This window comes from Pyxicephalus adspersus, chromosome 5 (genome assembly GCF_032062135.1).
Source record: "Pyxicephalus adspersus chromosome 5, UCB_Pads_2.0, whole genome shotgun sequence".
Taxonomy (NCBI): domain Eukaryota; kingdom Metazoa; phylum Chordata; class Amphibia; order Anura; family Pyxicephalidae; genus Pyxicephalus; species Pyxicephalus adspersus.
Window position 1 is genome coordinate 127,127,179 of NC_092862.1, and position 20,366 is coordinate 127,147,544.

Below are 20,366 nucleotides of genomic sequence, written 5' to 3' on the forward strand. Positions count from 1 at the left end.
TCTCGTTTGTGTCTTTTCCTCTTTAGAAAGTTGTATTGCTTCCGTAGTGTTGAGCCTCTCCAGACAAATTGAATTAAGTGTACAATAATCCAGCTGAAATAAGTTTTGCTAGGCATTTTTAATAAAGTAGTGGAGATACCATGTTTTTCCCCATCTGTTAATTAAATTGTAATTAAGTTTAGTACCAGAGTTACGTGGCCTGTATTAAGTTAATTTTAAAGATTTTAGATTGGTTGTCCATGGTTTTATTTCTATTAGAAACAGGTGAATACTGGCTGAAAAACAGACGTCATTGTAAAAGAGAAAACTTCCAAAATTGAAAAGTAGAGGTATGCTGAAAAGAAAATGAGTAATGTGTACAGTAATGTGGTTACCTGTGTCCAGCAATGCCCCTAATTGGGGACAAAAAGTACCACTAATACCTTAACAGGGAGTGTCAAGAATTATTATTATTAATATTAATAATAAACAGTATTTATATAGCGCCAACATATTACACAGCGCTCTACATTAAATAGGGGTTGGAGGAGTGGAGAAAAGATAGGACTTCTTCAAGAAATCTTCTTCTACGGTAAATCCGAGTTAAGGGGCAAAAATTTGCATTGGGTTTTACCGTATCTCACCTGGTAGATATGCTGGATTATGAATATTTTACAGCCTATAATCTGCCAATAAATTGTATAGGCAGATGGTAGATCCCATGTAAGGTTAAGGCACAGACGAAGAAGAGCTTCCATATGCAAGTATTTGTGGATTGGTTTAGGCTTCTGTAAAGTACTTGATCTTTGATAATCCTATAAAATTTAAGTATTATTTAATTATGAGGCCTATATACACAATTCCTTATGGCTCTGAATTATCCATGGTGGTAACATATGGACAAATGCTCTTCTGTCCCAGTCTAGTCTTAGTGACGACCACAAATTTCCCTCCTAAAACTTTCTCTTTTTCCATTTTTCAGCCAAATAGCTGAATTGTTTGCTCCAAAGAAAGCCTTCTATGTTATTTAAAAGAGAATACGTTTTCTTTCAACATATTCAAACAAGGTTCAGTCACACAATTTACAACCGTCATAAGTCCCGACAACAATTTTCGGTGTCATTTCACAGCTCCTAAAGCATTTGCACAAAACGAAAGTCACAAAAGTGGCATTAAAACTTCAGACCCGCATTTTGCTCTGACAATTATCGAAAGAGCACACTTCCATCAAGACCCAATTTTACCCTCATAAATCACTTGGACTGCCTCCGTTTCCTTTGTTCGTCATTGAATTGCAACGACTTTGACTTATTTCACACAAAGTATTAGCTTTTAAAGAAAAGTCATTTTTATACATAACCCAAAGCTATAATCCAACAAAGACTCATGCAATGCCATTGTGCCACCACAATACCCGCCTGTTGTAAGAATCACTAAGGCTGTTCATTCTTCTGCAGTAGGCTTGGAATTTATTTTTTTTTGTTTTTGTGTGTCTGTGTCTCTTTTTCATGCACTGTGACACGCCAGTGTCCTAACCTGGAACACTGAGTTTCTTTTGTCTTCTTCACTGGAGCCCATTCTTGCCAATATTTGACTACTAAAACAGATTTCTTTATTCAAAAGAGAACTTGATAGGATAGAAGTTCAAAGGATCCATCTGAATTAAATATTTCTTCTTTTCGCCCCTGATTTATGCACGGGGAGTACAAAAGCATTAAAGAGTTGAAGAATTCGAAGCGCAAGGCAGGCTGTCCCCGCAAGCATTGTCTTTTTTAATCTTCCAGAAACACATTCATTTTTTAATCTTTTGCAGTCTGTGATGTGTTCTGCTTTCTTTTTACTGTTGCTTTCTTGAAGAAGATACCAATGCTGTTGAATACACACATCAGTTCAGACAAAAGTCTGCAAGGCATGGCTGTAAATCAAATGTTAGGGGCCCACAAAAATAATGCATTTGGTATACACAGTTAGTGCCATCACCCTGTTTTCTTAAGTTATAAATCTAGACAAAACATTTGGAGTACATATGGATTAGGAAAACCTTAGGGAGACATAGGGATGTGTAAAATTCTGCTTCCCTTTTGTGGAGATCAGCTCATTGACTGTCTTTCTGACCAGATTTCCAGTCCATAGAGTGAGAGATCTTCAATGGGGATATGGACAGAAAATGCTCCCACGGGTTCTAGCCTGTCCTGCTACGTGATCTAACTACTATAAGAGAAATCCTGATCTGGTAACTACATCAACAATGTCTGCTAGGTTTGCCATTGGGTAATTATATGCATTATACTAATACAGAACTACTACCCTGCTGTTGAAGCCATGGGGAGCCCATGCAGAAATTGATTGGTATCACAGAAAAGATTGTTTTTGTCAAGTTTGATTGAGGTCATCTTATGTGGTTTGTAAAAATTCAAAGTAGTTTTTGATTGATTTTATCTTGACAGGTTTGTCTCAATTATACATTTATTTTATGGTAATGTTCTAATACTGACAACAGCATTAGAAAAGAATGTAGATATTCACAGCTCCTATGCGTGTATAAGACATAACACTGCTTTTTTGGCTCTTAGATGGTGTTTGAAATGAAAATCTTAGTGGCAATTTCTGAGAAAATCAATAGGAAAATGGTTAATTATGAGCTGCCTCAATGGCTGGAAGGATTCTTTCATAATAGGTAACGTTTTATGGCACGATTAAAATTGAAAGCAGTGTGTTGCCTCACTGTTACAAGCCATTACATCTTAATGTTTAAATTAGCTCATTTCTATTCTCCTTTAGTGAAGTGCTGTGTTTCAGCAGTTTGATTGTGTGTCTGTTTTTCTCTTAAACCTAATGAGAAGAATTCCTTCAGATGCAGGTTTTGTAACCCTGAGTACAAATATAGAAGTGTCCTGCAGATAATACATGGGAATGTTTTATTCTTTTTGGACAAAAGAACACAAATAATAGATGTGATGATGGATATTTTAATATTCTAAAGTGACAATAAACTTAGGGATGAGATGAGATCTGCAAACTTTAGCTGTTTGTCAATCAATATTTCTGCAAACGTAGGTGGAAGTTCAAACTGACCTTTTTGATAACCTTGCCAACCCTCTCTGACCTCCCATCAACCAGTAGGTTTGTTTCATTCCACTTTATTTTAACAGTCTTGTTCAGGAGAAGTCACAGACAGTTGGACAAACCATATAACCCCCAACAAAGGTCATTTTTTATTTTGCCTTTAGTTCCACTTTAAGTGATAAATTCCCAGAATGTGCAGGGGACAATAACTGTAACTGTAAAGAAGGTGCATAGGCACAGCAAAGTGGCAGTTGTATCACTTCAACTATCATCCAGTTAACATACATTGACTTTGAAAGTTCAGAACATACTATGAATGTACAAATTATTGGCAGTTAAGCCGATGCAAGATCAGAATACCTAATCTACAGTAATGATAACTGTATAGGCATACTTTATATTTTTACATCTGCACCTTTTTTAGCTTCACTTACCTTTACAGCCTTAGGCTACGTACACCCATGGAATAATTATTGTTGTAAACAAACGATTACTGACTGATCAGCCGATAATCGTTAACAAAAAAAGTGCACAATGACTGGTCATCGACGACGTCAAACGAGGATTGTCGCTGGAAACGAACAACCGCCCCGGCAGATCTGATTGGGCGACGATCATTCGCTATCTAATGTGTGTACAGTAGTTCAGTGTTCGTGGATTGTTCTGCTGTACACTTTTTCCTGTACACATCACTTCCTGCATCATTCAAATGATCGTACCTAGTGTGTGTAGTTTATTGGTGGATTATACTTGAAAGGTCGTATCATTTCAGCATGTACAGAACCGTGCATAATAGGATCGTTCAAAGTAATCATGAATAATTGTTGATCGGTTGTTAATCGTTCGTTTTACAAAGATAATTATTGCACGTAGCCTTACACTTGGTTTGGAGTGCCAGGGTTCGAAGGTTACCTGAGGTCTGACGGTTGCATTGACCTCATGCTAATACCTATGTTCTCCTAGCATGGGGTCAGGCAGTTGACAAGGCAAATGTTATCATAAATCATCTGCTTAGCCTGCTTTAGTGCATAGATCTATTGCAGGGTTGTGTCTGACATGGCCTATGGGTAAATGCACACACAGTGACAAACATATTAATTTTACTTACTTATAGAAAATAAAATGGTGTAGGAATGATTGATATCCAGTCGTATAGAGATTTGCAATTGTCTGTGTGCGACTTTGAAGGTTACTGTTATCATCACCACCTAGCCTGTACAATTTGACCTATAGATGTCCATTGCAAGTGCAACATTTACAAATATACCCCTTTGTAATGAAAGCTTTATTATAGTTCAAACTAGAATAAACAAATAAAAAATAGAATAAATCACTAGTAAAATGCGTACATGGATCCTTTTTTCACAACAATCTGCACGGCTTGGAAATGTTTCAGCAAACAAATAGCTACAATGTTATAAAAACAAGGTTACTAGTTACATTTAATGAGCTGGGTGATACAAATATTACCTCAGGGAGTATTGATATGTTCTATACAGCACCTTATTCCCAGGACTTAGATTAATCATACCCGTGCAGAATATTTCTGATTGGCTTTGGCGAGGATCAGCTCAACCAATTAGCGTTGTCTGTTTACGGCACATCCAGCCTGAGATGCTGTTAGTAAAAATATTATGTACAGAATATGTATAATGATGCAACTCCCATATGTGATGGTTGCATCAGTAACTTCTGGAAAGTTGTTTGTTTTTTTGTGTCTGTCTCTTGGGTGCTCAGCAATGGGAATCTGGTTCATTGTTAGAGGGTACTATATTTTAAACCTTATCCCAAAATTGTCAGCAACCAACCACATCTTGTCATCATGTAGTTGTTGAACAGCAATGTGCCATGTATGTTTTACTCATACAGCTGATGCATCTTAAACAAGAAATAAACAGCCAGACTAAAAGCACAAATTTTGACTCCTGGGAGGTTTTTGACATAATGTGCATTAAGTATCTTCAGGCTTCTCTGATAAAAGGACCCTCCAGTAATGTCCATGCTTCCGTCTGTTGCTGTTCATACAGTCTTCTTCCTTTGGCCTTGGAGTCTTTGGCCATGGCCATTGGCTGGGTCAGGATGAAGTAACTCCCTGCAGCGGATTTACTTTGTTTGGCACAGAATTGTGACTATAAAGACATCAAGTTCATACTTCAAACTAATTATTGCAAAACTACCTTGTCAGGCATTAAAAGACTTCTTTTAGGGTACATAGTGAACAAGATAGTTTATAGTATGATCAAAAAATAGAAACCATTAGCCTACCAATAAATCTGTGTAAATAACAGCAGGATATTTCAAAACAAAATCTATTTACATATCATGCCTATATCACTAACCCCACTTTAGTGCCTGAATATATTCCAGGACCAGCCATGCTTCCAAGACTAATGTTCTAAAGAATTAAATAATATATATAACTAATTACTCATTAATTCAATAATATATAACTAATATTACCGACCCATGTCATTTCATATAGCTTACACTTATAGGCCATCATCAGAGCAAATACATGGCTTCAGTGGAATAAGAGTAACAAAGAGCTGACCCTATTGGTGCCATTTTTATGCAATTGGCTTTATGAAAAACATTATTTACATGACTCCTCCATCCATGAAAAAAGCCGTATAGCCCTTATTTTTTTGTATTTGCATTGCATGTGAATGTAAAAAAGAAAAACCTGACAAGTTTTAGCTGTTCTTTATATCTCCGATCAAGTAGCTTTGGATCCCAAAGGCAAAAATCAGCATTAATGTGGTGTGACCATTCTGTGTATGTAGTAGTAGCACCAGACATGAACATATCAGGCTTCTATAAATGTGCAGTGTGATATTTGAAGTGATTCACCTTTCTGCATGCAAATAGAAATTCTCCTTTGTCTGCTTGTCTTTCTGGCATAGAACGTTGCCAGAACACTTTATTAAACTAAATCAAAGTTTCCTAAACTTTATTTTTGCAGAAGATGGAATGAAGTATGTTGCATGTTGCACTTCTGTTTTTCATTAATAACATTCTTCCATTGTCTCTTGAGTCATTTGGGAAGTAGCTAAATTTAGATAGTTTTTAACATCTTCTCCTTTACATATTGCTGCTGGTATTTATATAAAGACCAGCGCAAGCCAACAAATTATAATGGCCAGCTGATTCCTAATGCTATGCAGAAGACACTGAAGCTTTACATAACATGGCTTGGGAATTAGCATTTCCTAATTGTCCTGAAAGTATTGTATGTAGGCTTCCATCACTCCTAGTTGTCTGGCTCTCTCTGGCTTTCAGAGTTACTGTCCCAATACAAAAATCCAGATCAGGAATTTAATATGTATACTTATTCCAGACAGATGTGATCATATCATTTGTGTAGACTGTGCAGCTGCAGAAGGGCTCGTTGGGACTAGGAAGCCAACATTATCTGGATGGGGGTCTGGCTAGAACCTCCTTTTGCTGTTACAGACCTGTTTGGAAGCACCTTGGAAATGTCAAGAGGCAGGTGCACAAGTAAATATGTTAGGTTTGATTGCAATGTGGATTTCTGTAAGTCTTACATAAACAGTTTAACTAATTTACATAGCCAACAACCCAATCCATTTTAATTCAGAACAAAAACCTGGACAATATACCTTTTCTAGGAACAATGTCATTCAAAAGATTTGCTCCAGAATACTACTTAAGCCAATTTTGTATTTTTTTTTCAGTTCAGAAAACTGAGGTTGTGAGGGGTTAGATCCTCTGATTTTTATGGATGCTTCTGTTACCTCCATTTCTATCTTGGTGACCTTCTGTCACACCTTTATGCAAATTGCCCATGTAATAGAGAATCTCATTATTAAAAAAAAGGTCCATTATTGAATATTGTGTCAATAAACTCCCTAAGCTTGTGACAGGGGAACAGAAAGAGAGGTTAAACCTCTGTAATCGGTAAGAGCAATGAAACTTGATAGGGATTGAAACTTCTTTACCAGAATTCAATGTTTCAAATTGCGGATCCTTATCAAGCAAACAGCTTACTGTATACCGCAGTCTATTTCTCTACATATAACACTCCATGCTATGGAGATTTAAATATTGATGCGGTCAGTTATTTAATTAACAACAAATCTTTTCTGTCCGATGCAGGTGGGTAATGTTCAGAAATTTAGCAAACCATCTCAGAGGAAAAAATCAGCTATAGAAAATTGATTTTACTTTACCTACTAAGTCTGCTGATCTGCTTTGGGATAATTGATTTACACAGTCCCTAATCCATTGCACTGCGGTTTCCTGCTCAATGCAGCTAATGAAGCTTTGGGTAGTCGATGGCAAGGTCATAGGTGAAGTATGGACACTTCAAAGTCTAAAAGCCTTGTTTAGTGATCAGTCTAGCACACACCGTGATTACAGCTGCTCCTAATAGATTAGCCTTGAAGAAGTAAATCAATTAAAATGAAATCTATTGGTAAGCAAGAGCTATGGGGACATCAACAAAAAAGTATAGGCCTGGAGTTCAGATTGACATGTACCTATTATGTAAAGCCAATTTATTTTTTAATAGAGTAGGGTAGAGTTGGACCTTGTTACCTAACCGGTGGCCCAAGAGCCAAATGCAACCCTTTGCTACTCACTATTGTCTGACTATCTCCAGCAGCCTGTCAGCAGTTTTTGACAAACCTCTGGAGTACTACATATACTGAATAAAATAGGTAGTCTTTTAGTGATTTCTGAGTATGTACTTGAAGCCCTCCATAACTGGCAAATTGAGCCCTACTGGATTGAAACCTGTGCTAAAGGAACATGTTCAAAGGAAAACTGAACCCTTGTCTTTTTTTACATGTCTTGCAGTATAGGCAATGTTTAGCTGATGTTTTATTGGCATTAGGTGGTTCTTTTCTTCCTATATCAGAGCCTTCAGTGGATTAAGAATATGAAATCAGTCCCCACTTTTCAATGCAAGCTTTACTTATGATAGTAGACTTTGCTACCCCAAAGTAGATATTGTAGAAACATATTTACCTTGCACCCTGCTGCCTAAGCAAGAGCAATACTACAATTTTTCCAGTCAGACCTTGGGAACAATGAGCCCAAAATTAGTGTAAAGGTGCTCCTGTGTATTGCATAAAATGAGATTTGTGATTCTCAGCATTTCAGTTTTTCACTGGAAGGTTCATGATCTTTCCAGTGATGAATCTAGGCATGATAAGGTAAGTATATTTATTGCTTTACCTTTTTTATACAGATATGATGAGCATTTTGGCATGGTTTAGGGCGGATTTAGTAGGTGGACCCTGAAATAAAAGCATTGTCCACTTTAAGTGTGGCACCAGATGTTCCCCATTTGAGCCAAACTTCCTTACATCATTTTGCAGCAGAATATTTCAGGAAATGTTTTACAGTTACTATACTTGAGATCAAAAATTGCAATTATTTCTAAAATCCTAATTAGCAAATTGTTCTAATATTTTGTGAAATTAAAGTGTGGCCACTTAAAGATTTATTCAGCTCCATTCGGCCTTCTTTACGTTGTCAGTCCCGAAGCCATTTTGAAAGCATTGATCTAGCTACGTATTTAATAGCCTGGTTCGTTAAAAGCGGTTGTGTATTAGAAGTGCGGCTGTCTGTACTACTAACCACTTCCTGATATTTTAATGGATGCATTTTACTTTATGGTTCTAATTGAACACAATGGCTGGAATCTTTCTGAAATTATTGCCACTCTTTTTTTTCCCCCCGGCCAGCTGTAATGAATTGTTCAAGCTAGACAACTGGCCAGTAATTAAGGGTTACTCATCAAGCTCGCTCCATAGTCAGAATATTGGAGTCAGCTAAGGTGCTCCTTGCCTGAAAATAGCCCAACGAGATCAGAAAAATAATTCAAACGCACGTGCAATTAATCATCTTAATCAAAGCCATTACAAATTTTACAACTGCAAAAATACAGCCTGGATGTAATCCAGCATTAATATAAATCAGATGCTATCCACTGTATGAAATACGGAGGGGGTGCATTTGGGAGTTAGGGAATAGGATTTCAAGTACAATTTAGTGAATTACAATTAAATGTGGTGTTATTGCAGCATATTGAAGGAACCCAAAATGCAACATTCCTCATAAAAATATGTCATAAAGGCAATGGAAATGTGAGGCTGTTTGTTAAAATGTTTTACTCTCTGAGGCTTTTAATAACCTGGAATATACTTTAGGATTTAGATTAAACAAACACCCTTAAAACTCAACTAGACTGTTGAAACACTAAGGCCCACTTTAAGCTTGCAGTTAAATGCAGCTTTGTACCACATTCCCAACCATTCTCCCAACCACTCTCATACAGGCAATGGGGAACAACTTTGTGCAATTGCACAATTTGCACACAGTTGCAGTTGGTTATGGTGCAGTTCTTGGAAGCGACATTAAGCTGCTGGCCATGTGGTTGCTTTTCATCCCCTACAAATGCCTGCCTGCCCTAAAAAAGGGCCAGTGGTGCAGACCAGATGGCACAGCGAGGCCACTGATCTTACAAATAAAATACAAATGATTAAACTTCATTGCAGTTTGACCACCACTCACCCGAGCCGGAATGGAAATGATGCATCAGCACACTAATGGAGTCACCACTCTGATCTGTTCTCCTATTGAATATGATAGAGTCATTGAGCAAATGAAGAAGGCCTGATTTGTGTTCATTATGGGCCTTTATACCATGAACATTGTTGTTCTACAGGAAGCAAAAAAGGGGACAAATTCAGATTCAGGTGCAGTTTAGGCTTCCAACCTCAATTCTTAACTCTAACTTTCTCAGATGTCCCATAACATAATAAATTAAGTTACTGAACATAGTTAACATGTTGTTTTTTGTTTTTTTTAATACTATCTTCCATTATATATGTATATATATATAGGGCTTCATGCACTAAATATTATTATATCAGGCATGGGTGCAGACACCTCCCAGTTCCAAAAGCTGGGAAAATAATGTATTCATAGGTAATTAAAACCTTAGATACGGGATAAATGTTTTTGTTTTATTCTGGAACTTTTCTGAAATCACGGTCCATTTAGCTTGCCCCGCAAGGTTTGCTTGTTATATCGTCAATGTCTGATCACAGGGTTCCATGAACAATTGTCACTTATCCTAAATCATGCAAGTAAGAAAATCATCCTTATGGTTCTGTAATTTTTTAGTAGTTTTTACCATGAGACAATAATTGCTATACATGACACGTGTGCTTGGAAACTGAAGTGTGGAGCTGGAGAAGTGTAATTAAACTAAAGCTGTAAATGAATTAGAATTTTAATGAGTTGTAGATACGTGTTTAATCCAGGGCACTGAACTGAGATTTATAGCTACAGAACTTGGAAAAAAAGACTTATCAGAACTGGAACCTTTTTTGTGTGAAGTAGCTTTTCATTGCTAAGTCTGGTTCTTGGGCTGTGTTAGGTAAGTCATTTACAAAGCAATAAAAAGATACTAGATTTTTATCGACTAGGTCAATGGTTTTTATTGGTCCTACAATAATGTTTGGTTATCCGCCATAGCTCCACAATTGACCACCATTCCAGCACCACCTGAAGATATACAGTATCAAGAACCTTGATAGTCATAGGCAACGTTCATTAAAATTGTTTTAAATAAAGTTGAAAGTCTTCAACCAACAGCCAGTTTCCCTTGTCAGGGAAGAAAATAGAGATTTATCAATGCACGTGCTACATTTTGCCATTGATCGTATTATGAAGAAGACCCTTCTTCTTAATAAAACATCTGACAGCAAAGGGACAATTCCAGGTCAAATAAGGAACCTTTAAAATATTTTCTCAACTTTTCTCAGTGTGTAGTAGCAGTGAGAATGAGCCCTAAGCAAACATTAAAAAACATTGAGTGGGTTCATTTTCAGCAGCGATTTCAAGCTGTAATTTTTGAAAGGGTATAGCAGAAGACTTGGTCTACACAGATGCTTGAGAATCCAGATGTGTTTATTACAACCAAAAAAATCCCACAGTGCATGCCAATGCATTTCAGGGTATCAGAACCCTCTTCATCATGGCCGTAGTGGTGTCAATTTGTCATTGAAATGAGATAAATGTTTTATGTTCAAAGACTAAAGTTCCTGACCCAAAAAACATCAGGTTTCTGCATTGGTTGCATGTACACATATCTTCTAAACCAAAATTGCTCCCATCTGATTCTTTTGCACGGATAGACATCAGACAGACCACCCTTATGGGATATACAGAAATAGAAAGTTGCAGAATAAGTATATTAGATGCCTACAAGCTGAATTGGTCCCACAGGGGGTAAAATACTTTGTACATTGTATTACAATATAATCAGCTAGTTAATCAGTGCCTGGCTTTTTTCTGTTGTATAAGCTCTGAGACCTTGTCTTCACTTGTGCTGTATTGGTCCCAGAGAGCAAAGTATAATTACTGTCTTCTGATACTTTTTATTGGAACAATGTATCAATAGTAACGATATGATTTATATACAGTATGTAAAGCTGCTTCATTTAATATGACCGGATGGTTATTTTTGTTTTGTTAACTAATATTGTTTTCCCACCACCGCCGTTTAGCATGCGTTTCAATTTTACAAGTCTGGAGACCATAAAACATAACTAAAAATTAAAACAATGAGTTCATAGATGACTGCACAGTTTGATGCCAAGATGATCCAATGAGAAGATGTCATGTCATTTATAGTAGTTAAAAAGACTCTTCACAAGGGACTTGTATTTTCCGATATTGTCGGTGGATTTAAAAACAATATTAACTGGAAAATCCGTAATTTCTGCATAATTATTTTTTGGTTGCCATGTGAACCTTGAAAATTTGCCAAGGGCACACAAAGCCACATTTTTCATAAACAGATATTCTCAATGATTTAAGCAGCTTATGGAGCCTTGCCAGGTATTTTAATTCCAATATTAGTTTAACAGGCTTCTCTTGTTTTTTTGTGTTTTTAATTGGACATACAAGCTGAAATTTTCATTACATATCTAAAAAGAGCAATGCTTTCATGTACTGCACTTAGATGTTGAAGGTTTTTTTGGCTGTTACAGTGGACGAAAGTTCATTTCATTCAAATGTGATTGACACAAGATCTTAATAGAGAGATCTAGTGCTTTAGGATGCACATTCGGCCAACCTTTTTTTGGCACCCTGTTTCAATCTTAGCCAGGTAGCAGTTCCCTTTAATGTCATTGTCATCCATATGTTCGTAAAGGTTCTCATTTATCCAGGTCTTTGTATATCCAGTAGTATTTAGTCACATTCCACTGGATATGTTCTTGTAATCAGGATAAGAGGATGGATGGTTAGTAGGGTATCTAACATGGACAGTTGATAGTAATTTTTATATTGCCTAGCCTGGATTAGGTATTTATAGGATAGAGGGGAGAGATAGACAGGCTTTTGTAGGCATGATTTTAAAATTTTATGTTCTTGTAATGTTGAAGGAAATAAAACGTTTTTCACATGTCAATCTAAAAATAGTACTAATTATGAACATCATATTGGGTTTTTTGCTAAAGTTTTTGTTACTTTTCAACTTTTATCAACTAATACATACAAGTTGGAAAGCATCACTCGGATGTTTCGGCATTGGTGTCGGCACAATGATCCCACTGATGATTCTTCATCATTATAGATTGGACACACTGAATGATTGCCCCTGATTACAAGCATTTGACCTTGCTAACTTTATTAGCTGATGCACCACTTAATGGGAAGTTGGATGTTTTTGCAAAGTTTATAAGCAGGAATAAACAATCAACATTTTTTTGTATCATTCTGTACAAATCAGTGGTTCTAGACCTATCCAATCTTAATTGCTGAAAAGCTTTAAGAGACGTCACAGAGAGTGCACAAGAGTCTAAAGAGCTCTTCATTTTGGTTAGAGCACAGGATGGAATATGGGTTTAGAACACTTTTTAATCACTTGAGAGGAAAAGGTTTAAGTGTCACGGTGCATCCTCTGTACAGTGAAAACTTTCTGCAGAACTAATCATTTTATCCTAATCAAAATAATGACGGCTTACATCTACAGTTCTATAGCACGCAAAGCCTTGGCTCCAAATACAAAAGTATCCAATAATATGAATTAGCATATGAACGTGTTACGAGGATCGGAGACAATGGTGATGCTAATTAAGATGTGGGTCCTTGTAATCTGCCAGGGAAGATGTTATTGCATTTTATTAATGTGCAAATAAATAAAATGAATGAGGGCTAAATATAGAACTGCTGGGAGCAGGATGTGTTTACTCATGAAGTGAACATGAAGTGGAATCAATTTGTCTTCTTCTGCTAAGTAACTAGCTCAGTAGGAAAGAAGTAAATCATCTGAAATCAACAATGCACAGGCTTAGATAAATGGGAAAAGGAAGCATGCATAGTACAACCAATCAGAAATATTCACCCCAATGATAAGTGAGAAATTGCTTTAGTTGTTTTTTGCAAACTTTTATTTTTTGCATTATAAATGCTTATGTAACATTTTGTTTTCCTTTACTCACATTCATTTTCATTTTCTGTGCGTATAATCAAAAGTTTCCTTATAGTGTATTAACTGCTCCTTGTAACCATCTTTTTATGTTCTACAAATGCAGGTAGACCTTGGACTTCTGCGTTTTGTTTCTGGCATTGGAACCCAGGGAGCCGTATCAAAGGAGACCAAGAAGAAGTATTTCTTGAAATCCTATAAAGTCGATATTAGCTCTAATGGAGAAGACTGGATTACACTTAAAGATGGAAATAAGCATCTAGTAAGAACCAAAATTTAACTTTATTTTGGCTGTATTTTAAAAGTCTAGCAACTGTTAAGCATGCAAAATATAGATCATATGTGACATTAAATGCCTTGAAACACATTATTAAACATCGGTACCATTTCTGTTTAATATGTTCACAGTCACTTGCAGAAGTAAGCTTTCCCAAAAGGGCCTGTGCAATTTAAAAGGACTTAGGGGACTCTTATATAGAATGCAAGTTAAAGGAACTATAAAAGCACAAAGGCCCCTAAACAGATGAAAAAGGATCTATTCTAGTTTAAAAAAGTCCATCAAGAACAAGCATAGTATATGCATGTTTGGAAAGCACAGTTGGAATACATAAAAAATGATTTGTGTTTAATTGTTATTTTAGGTCACTATTCACTTACCATAATGACTAAAATAAAAATAGAATGTCCCTTAGGGGAACACCAGTAGGATGTTTTATTTCAAACAGCAGTAAATATTTCCAACGCAGAACAAAAAGTATATGCCAATAATTAAATCTACACAAAGGGTCCGTCAATTCTAAGCCATTGTTCATTTTTTGTTAGAGGTTGATGATTTTAATAACCACTGACTTTAAAAAATTCAAGTGTTTAAATATCCTTAATATGTTTCCCATACATAATATATTCAAGTTTAGGACACAAGCATGACTGAAATTTCAGAAAAGAACAAATATTGAGACATTGTTAGCTATACCTTTTATATTAAGTGTATATTGTTCATTCTTTGTTGATACAGGTTTTTCAAGGAAACACCAATCCAATTGATGTTGTCTACAGAGCATTTCCCAAGCCTGTCCTAACACGGTTTATTAAACTCCGTCCTGTGACTTGGGAGAATGGAATCTCTTTAAGATTTGAAGTCTACGGCTGTAAAATAACAGGTAAGGTTATTAAAGTGCATCCATCAGTAACTTTCCAAGTCTGCTTCAATAAACTCTAACCAAAGGCACAAGATATACCAAAAGCATGGTTTAAAATAAAAGTATACATTTTATATAATAATAAGCAATCCTCGAACCTAAAGCAAGTGATGATTCCTAGGCTGAGGAGTATAATGTCATCAGTTTGCTGCAGGAAAAAACAATAGTTTTCTTAGTCTCATTGGTCAGGTGTTCATTGTTGCATGTATGCTGTTAGGGAGATTTCCCCTTACTTCTTGTCTCAGGATTGTGACTGGAGGTGGGGAAAAAACCCTCTAATCTGGAAATTATAGTAGTAAAAACTCAACAAATATTGCATCTGTTCCTGTTCTAATATTTTTATTACTATCTATATCTCTATTAAAGAGTTCTCTGTAAGGCTGTGTGCAAATCCTGCAAATGTGATCATATCGATCCCTATAATTTAAAGCTATCAATTGAATCAAATGCAGTTTCATATATTAGCAATTAACTATATCTGCAACCTGGTTTTTAAAGCTCTCCAAGACTGGAGAAGATAGACTATCATGGGAAAACCTGGGTGATTCAGCAGATGTATGGATTTCGGAAACATCATTTGTTTTTAGTTGGCAATGTTTTATTTCTAGACCAGATCCATTTCAGGTTTGCTGGATCACCACAGTCACTCAATATATTCTATCTTCTCTAGTCTTAATAAATCAGGTCTGATGTGTTATTAATAATTAATAAACTGCTACCACATGCTATACACCATTGCCCCTATTTGTAGCAATAGCTAATGATGGGTGAAACATGGGTGATTATGACAAAAGCACCCTTCATGGCCTGTTTTAGTAAGAACTTATCAGAGCAAAAAGTGAGGGGAAATCTCCATAATTTGGAGAGAGGAAGATCTCCGAACCTATTTGTGTATAATGTATGCAACAATAAATATGGCAGATAGAAAAATGCAGCCTCTGACTGGTTAGAATATAACATTTTTCATTGTCTCAAAGCAGCATTGGTTCTACTTAAAGTGGAGGTCAGCGCAATACGTGACCTTTGCCTCTTCTGATCCCTTTGTAATTGTGCAGCTCTCAGCGGGAACGACATTGTAAACGTAACTGTTTTATTCTTTGCAAGCAAACTTTCTTGTTCGGCTTCCATACTGTTGAGACTGCACCTTTGTTATTAATTGTTACGATTACATATTCACACACAGTACATGCAACATTATTGTTTTGGGTTTGCAAGCCAATTTAGCACCAAGCAAATGGCACTGCTGATGTTCCTGAGGCCCCTTTGTGTGCAATTAGGAGCTGATTGCACCTGACTCCCACCGCCTGCCGTCCCCAGGTTACCATTTAGACCGAAATAAACACCTGAGCACAGCTGTATAGCTTAATTTAGTATGGCATATATATATGACACTAAGAAAATGTTTAGAGAGACTTTTTTGTTCAAATGTGTGTAGGTGGAGGAATAGTAAATGACATTTATAAAATGGTGTCACGAGGAACATTTACAGGAAAAGCTTCTAGAAGAATTAGAACGTGATATATACTTACTAAATATAAATCTTACTAAATAATAAACTTCAGAACATATCTTCTTCTGTGATAAATGACAACTAATCCCTCACTGACTCATAACAAAAGCCAGTGTTGTACTAGGACACCAGCCCATACATGTTTACATAACACTACTGTAGAGAAGGTTTATTAAAGAGAACCTGCAGCATAGCTCTACATATGGGTGAAAGAGGAAGGAAGAGTGCCCTGAGCCGATAAAACATTATTACATGCATAGTGGTGCCAGTTTCATATTGGGGGTTTGAACTGACTCTTCAGTATCTATCCAACAGCCTAAGGGTGTATACAAACTAAACTGCAGTGGAAAAAGTCCATGTCAAAGACCTGGCTATGCTGTCTGGCACAGGTCACATTGGGGACATAGAGTATTACAATGTGATCTTCACTGTTTTTGCTTTCTGTGTTCTGTGGAGAGACTGGTGCCAAGAAGTAATTGACAGGCCCAATATAAAAACCAATAGAAACTTTAACCTTTACCTAACTTCTTTATACAGTTGTATTTTACAGTATGGTATAGTCTCATATCTATATCAATATCCTATATATATATATATATAGTATATATAGTATACCCTATTAATACACATCAGTGTTTAAAATAGGCAACTTAGTAGGCACAAAAGTCATGTTTCATCATAGATTCCATTTTTCTGCTTTCCTTTTGCAGATTATCCATGTTCAGGAATGCTCGGAATGGTTTCCGGACTCATACCTGATACTCAAATCACAGCTTCTAGCCAGTTTGATCGGAACTGGATCCCTGAGTTTGCCCGTTTGGTGACTAGCAGATCTGGCTGGGCTCTGCCACCCTCTAACAATCACCCCTACACTAAAGAATGGCTACAGATCGACCTTGGAGAGGAAAAGACCGTTAGTGGCATTATCATTCAGGGTGGAAAACATCGGGAGAACAAGGTTTTCATGAGAAAGTTCAAGATCGGGTACAGTAATAATGGCACTGAATGGGAAATGATCATGGATTCCAGCAGAAACAAACCAAAGGTGAGAAGGACTGTTGACTACATAAAAACCAACCAATGTAAAATAAACAATAATCAAGTCTGTACCCAGTGTTAGATTTTTTTCTATGGAATCCAATTGGCAAAAGAATGGAGGTAGTAGGGAAAGAATAGCTGTTTTCACTTACTGAACATTCATTCTGTGTTACACTGACCAAAGAAAAAAAATCTAGTATCTGATGATGATAAAAGCTGAAACTAATAACTAAATTATAAGTGAAATACATAGTACGTTCCCATGTAAAGCTTTGATCTGTATCAAATATTCATGTTGCTAGAAGATGTCCTTTAAACGTGCAGCATTATTATCGTGAAATATTCAGAGATCTTTGAATAAAAGAGAATTTCATACATTCTCAGGGATAAATCTTCTGTCAGATTGCGGAGTTATGGAGTTTGGCATATTTGAAATTTCAATGGAAAGCTGCAAATAAAAGACATTTACTTATAGTAAGTGCTAGAAAGCTTTAAAGTGAATCTGTCATAGAGAAGGCAAAATTACGACATTGTAGAGTTGTAGAGTTGTAGGAGGTGCGGATATCGTATTATATGTCAAATTATGTCAAAGAGTTGATGATATATATATATATATATATATATATATATATTGGTTTATGTGCACTTTAATATACCAATAAATAAAAAGAAAAGCCACTTTAATAATGACTTGATAGCAGGTCAGTGTCAATGTACCAAGGTGAATTTATCATCCAGGGTGACAGTATAAATTCGTCCCTTGTTGACATTTTTCATGAACTTTGACTTAAACCTTTTTTCCCATTTCTAGACATTTGAAGGCAATACAAATTATGACACCCCAGAGTTACGGACGTTTGCCCCGATCTCAACCCGCTATGTCCGCATAATCCCTGAAAGAGCTTCAGTGTCGGGTCTTGGTTTACGACTGGAACTACTGGGCTGTGAAATTGAAGGTAACTAATCCCACGAATGTCTATATTTAATACATATTAGATATGTATATACCTCCTTATTTCTGCTTGCCAAGGAATTAGGCCTGTCACTTATATTTATTGTCCTGAGAGCTGAGTTACATTATCACTAATGCTTTTGTGTTCCTTCATTGATAATCTATCCTATGGCCAATCTTTGTGGATTTACAGTCCTTAATAGAGGGGATATTAATGTCCTATACAATGCTGTGACTTCCATATCCTGTAGATGGTCCATTATGTCCATTTGCATCTGTCATTATTGCTAATGTATATTGTTGGGGGTTCAGCATCTGTTCAAGAAAATGACCGTATTGTGTCCTGCATTTAAGTGGTTAATAAATCAATGTCTCAACATGTAGGAAAAGTCTCCAATACTATTAAAGATGTATTCCAGCCAAATAATAACATTGTGCACTTATATATAGTAGGCAGAGCCCACTCTTTTGCCTTGCCCTTTTTTAGCTGGCTGGGCCAATTGATAACCCCCTATTATTGATGGCATCTTAATCTTCTAAGCTCCTGAATTTAAGAAAGAATGCAGGGCACCTGGTTCACAAGTTTTGGCACTGCCCACTGTATGAGCCCCTTGCTTCCTTTTCTGTTGCATAAAAGGGAAGTTGGACAACACAAAAAACTGAAAAATTCAGTTAAAGCTTTAGAAATCTGGTTACATAGCTGCTAAATGACCCTTGTTTCTTTCCTGGCAAATATGCAATTGTCCCATTTAGTTAGTTACACTGCCAACAAGCAAACAAGCTGTACTAGGAAAGCTTATCATGTTTTGCAGTCTTTGTGCAAATTATTTTATACCAATAAATAAAAAAATGATTTACAACATTTATTTGTGAGCTTCCCAACTAGCACAAAATACTTTTTCCCTTAAATATAGTTTCCCATTAGAATTTACTTTTAATTGCATACTGTGCAATAAAAAAGGAACATGTAGGATGATAACACAGTGATAAGAGCACATCACTACAATTTAAGCACAGAATATTTTCCCATGACCGCAGTGTGTGCTTTTTGGATCAGCTGCATTAGAATTGTATTAGATCTGAAGCCCATTATATATTCAAAGCTAGAGGGCATCTCCTCGCCTTATCACTACAAAGGGAAGACAAGAATCTGGCATTACATTAACTAGTCTGAGCTGTTTAATGGTATCTCTATTGGGAACCCACAAGCTTAGAGGAGATAGAGAAAAAAGAACTTGATTACATTCCAGAAAAGTACTAGGTCATTTCTGAAGGAAGAAACTTTACAAAAATATTATAACTTTCTGAAAAAGAAAAAAAAGGAATGAAATTCCATTCCATACTCTTTCCAAAACTAATTAAAACATTTGGCTTTCGGTACACTTTGATGTTGCAACAAAATATGTTAACTGTAAATAACTTCAAGCATTTTAAGAGGAAGGTTCGCTCTTTAGGTCACTGGGCAATTTTGAAAAATCTGGTACTGCTGGGAAAATTGTGATATGACTAGCACACCATCTCATTTTTGTATACAACTATTTACAGCACCGACCTCCATTCCTTCCACCCCAAAAATGGGAGGTGATGATGAATGCGATGATGAACTTATTCCCTGCCACAGCGGAACCAGCGAGGACTACAAACCGGCAGGTGAGCCTGTGATCCATGTTAAACTTCCATAAATTATAGCATGTATGCCAGGAGGTGATGAAGTTGATAGATCTCTAATGGAGCTTATAAAGCTTTTGATATGTTTGATATCTCTAAAAACTAGAGCTGCCAATCAGAAATTATTTATTAGTGTGACTACACATAGTTATAGTTTACTTATAACTATAAATGGTGTAATTATTAGGTATTGGATATAGAGAACATAAAAGTGTCTTTGTGGCTCCTAACCAATTCTTTTACATTTGTTGATAATGAATTCATTGTTTTTTAGATAAAAAGTTAATCAGAGACATTTTAGGGCTGACAATGTGCCACCGAAATGATATTAGGCACCAGTTTATACCTTTGCACACACAATAGTACACACAGTCAGATCTGCTGCCATTTTTGGACCTGTCCAAACTATATTCCACACAGTAATTTGTCAGAAGTCCCAAAAAATGTCACAAATGTACAATATTCTGCCCTTCTTATAATTTT

General features: G+C 36.3%; 1 protein-coding gene across 1 annotated transcript in view; it reads left to right on the plus strand.

The window, feature by feature from the left end:
* The window catches only part of NRP1 (neuropilin 1), a 121,388-nt gene that overhangs the window by 80,817 nt on the left and 20,205 nt on the right, over nucleotides 1-20,366 (plus strand). Inside the window, 5 exon segments of the mRNA XM_072412653.1 lie at nucleotides 13,623-13,778; nucleotides 14,532-14,676; nucleotides 16,936-17,270; nucleotides 18,075-18,219; nucleotides 19,761-19,865. Of these exon segments, the coding sequence (XP_072268754.1) occupies nucleotides 13,623-13,778; nucleotides 14,532-14,676; nucleotides 16,936-17,270; nucleotides 18,075-18,219; nucleotides 19,761-19,865 (886 nt within the window).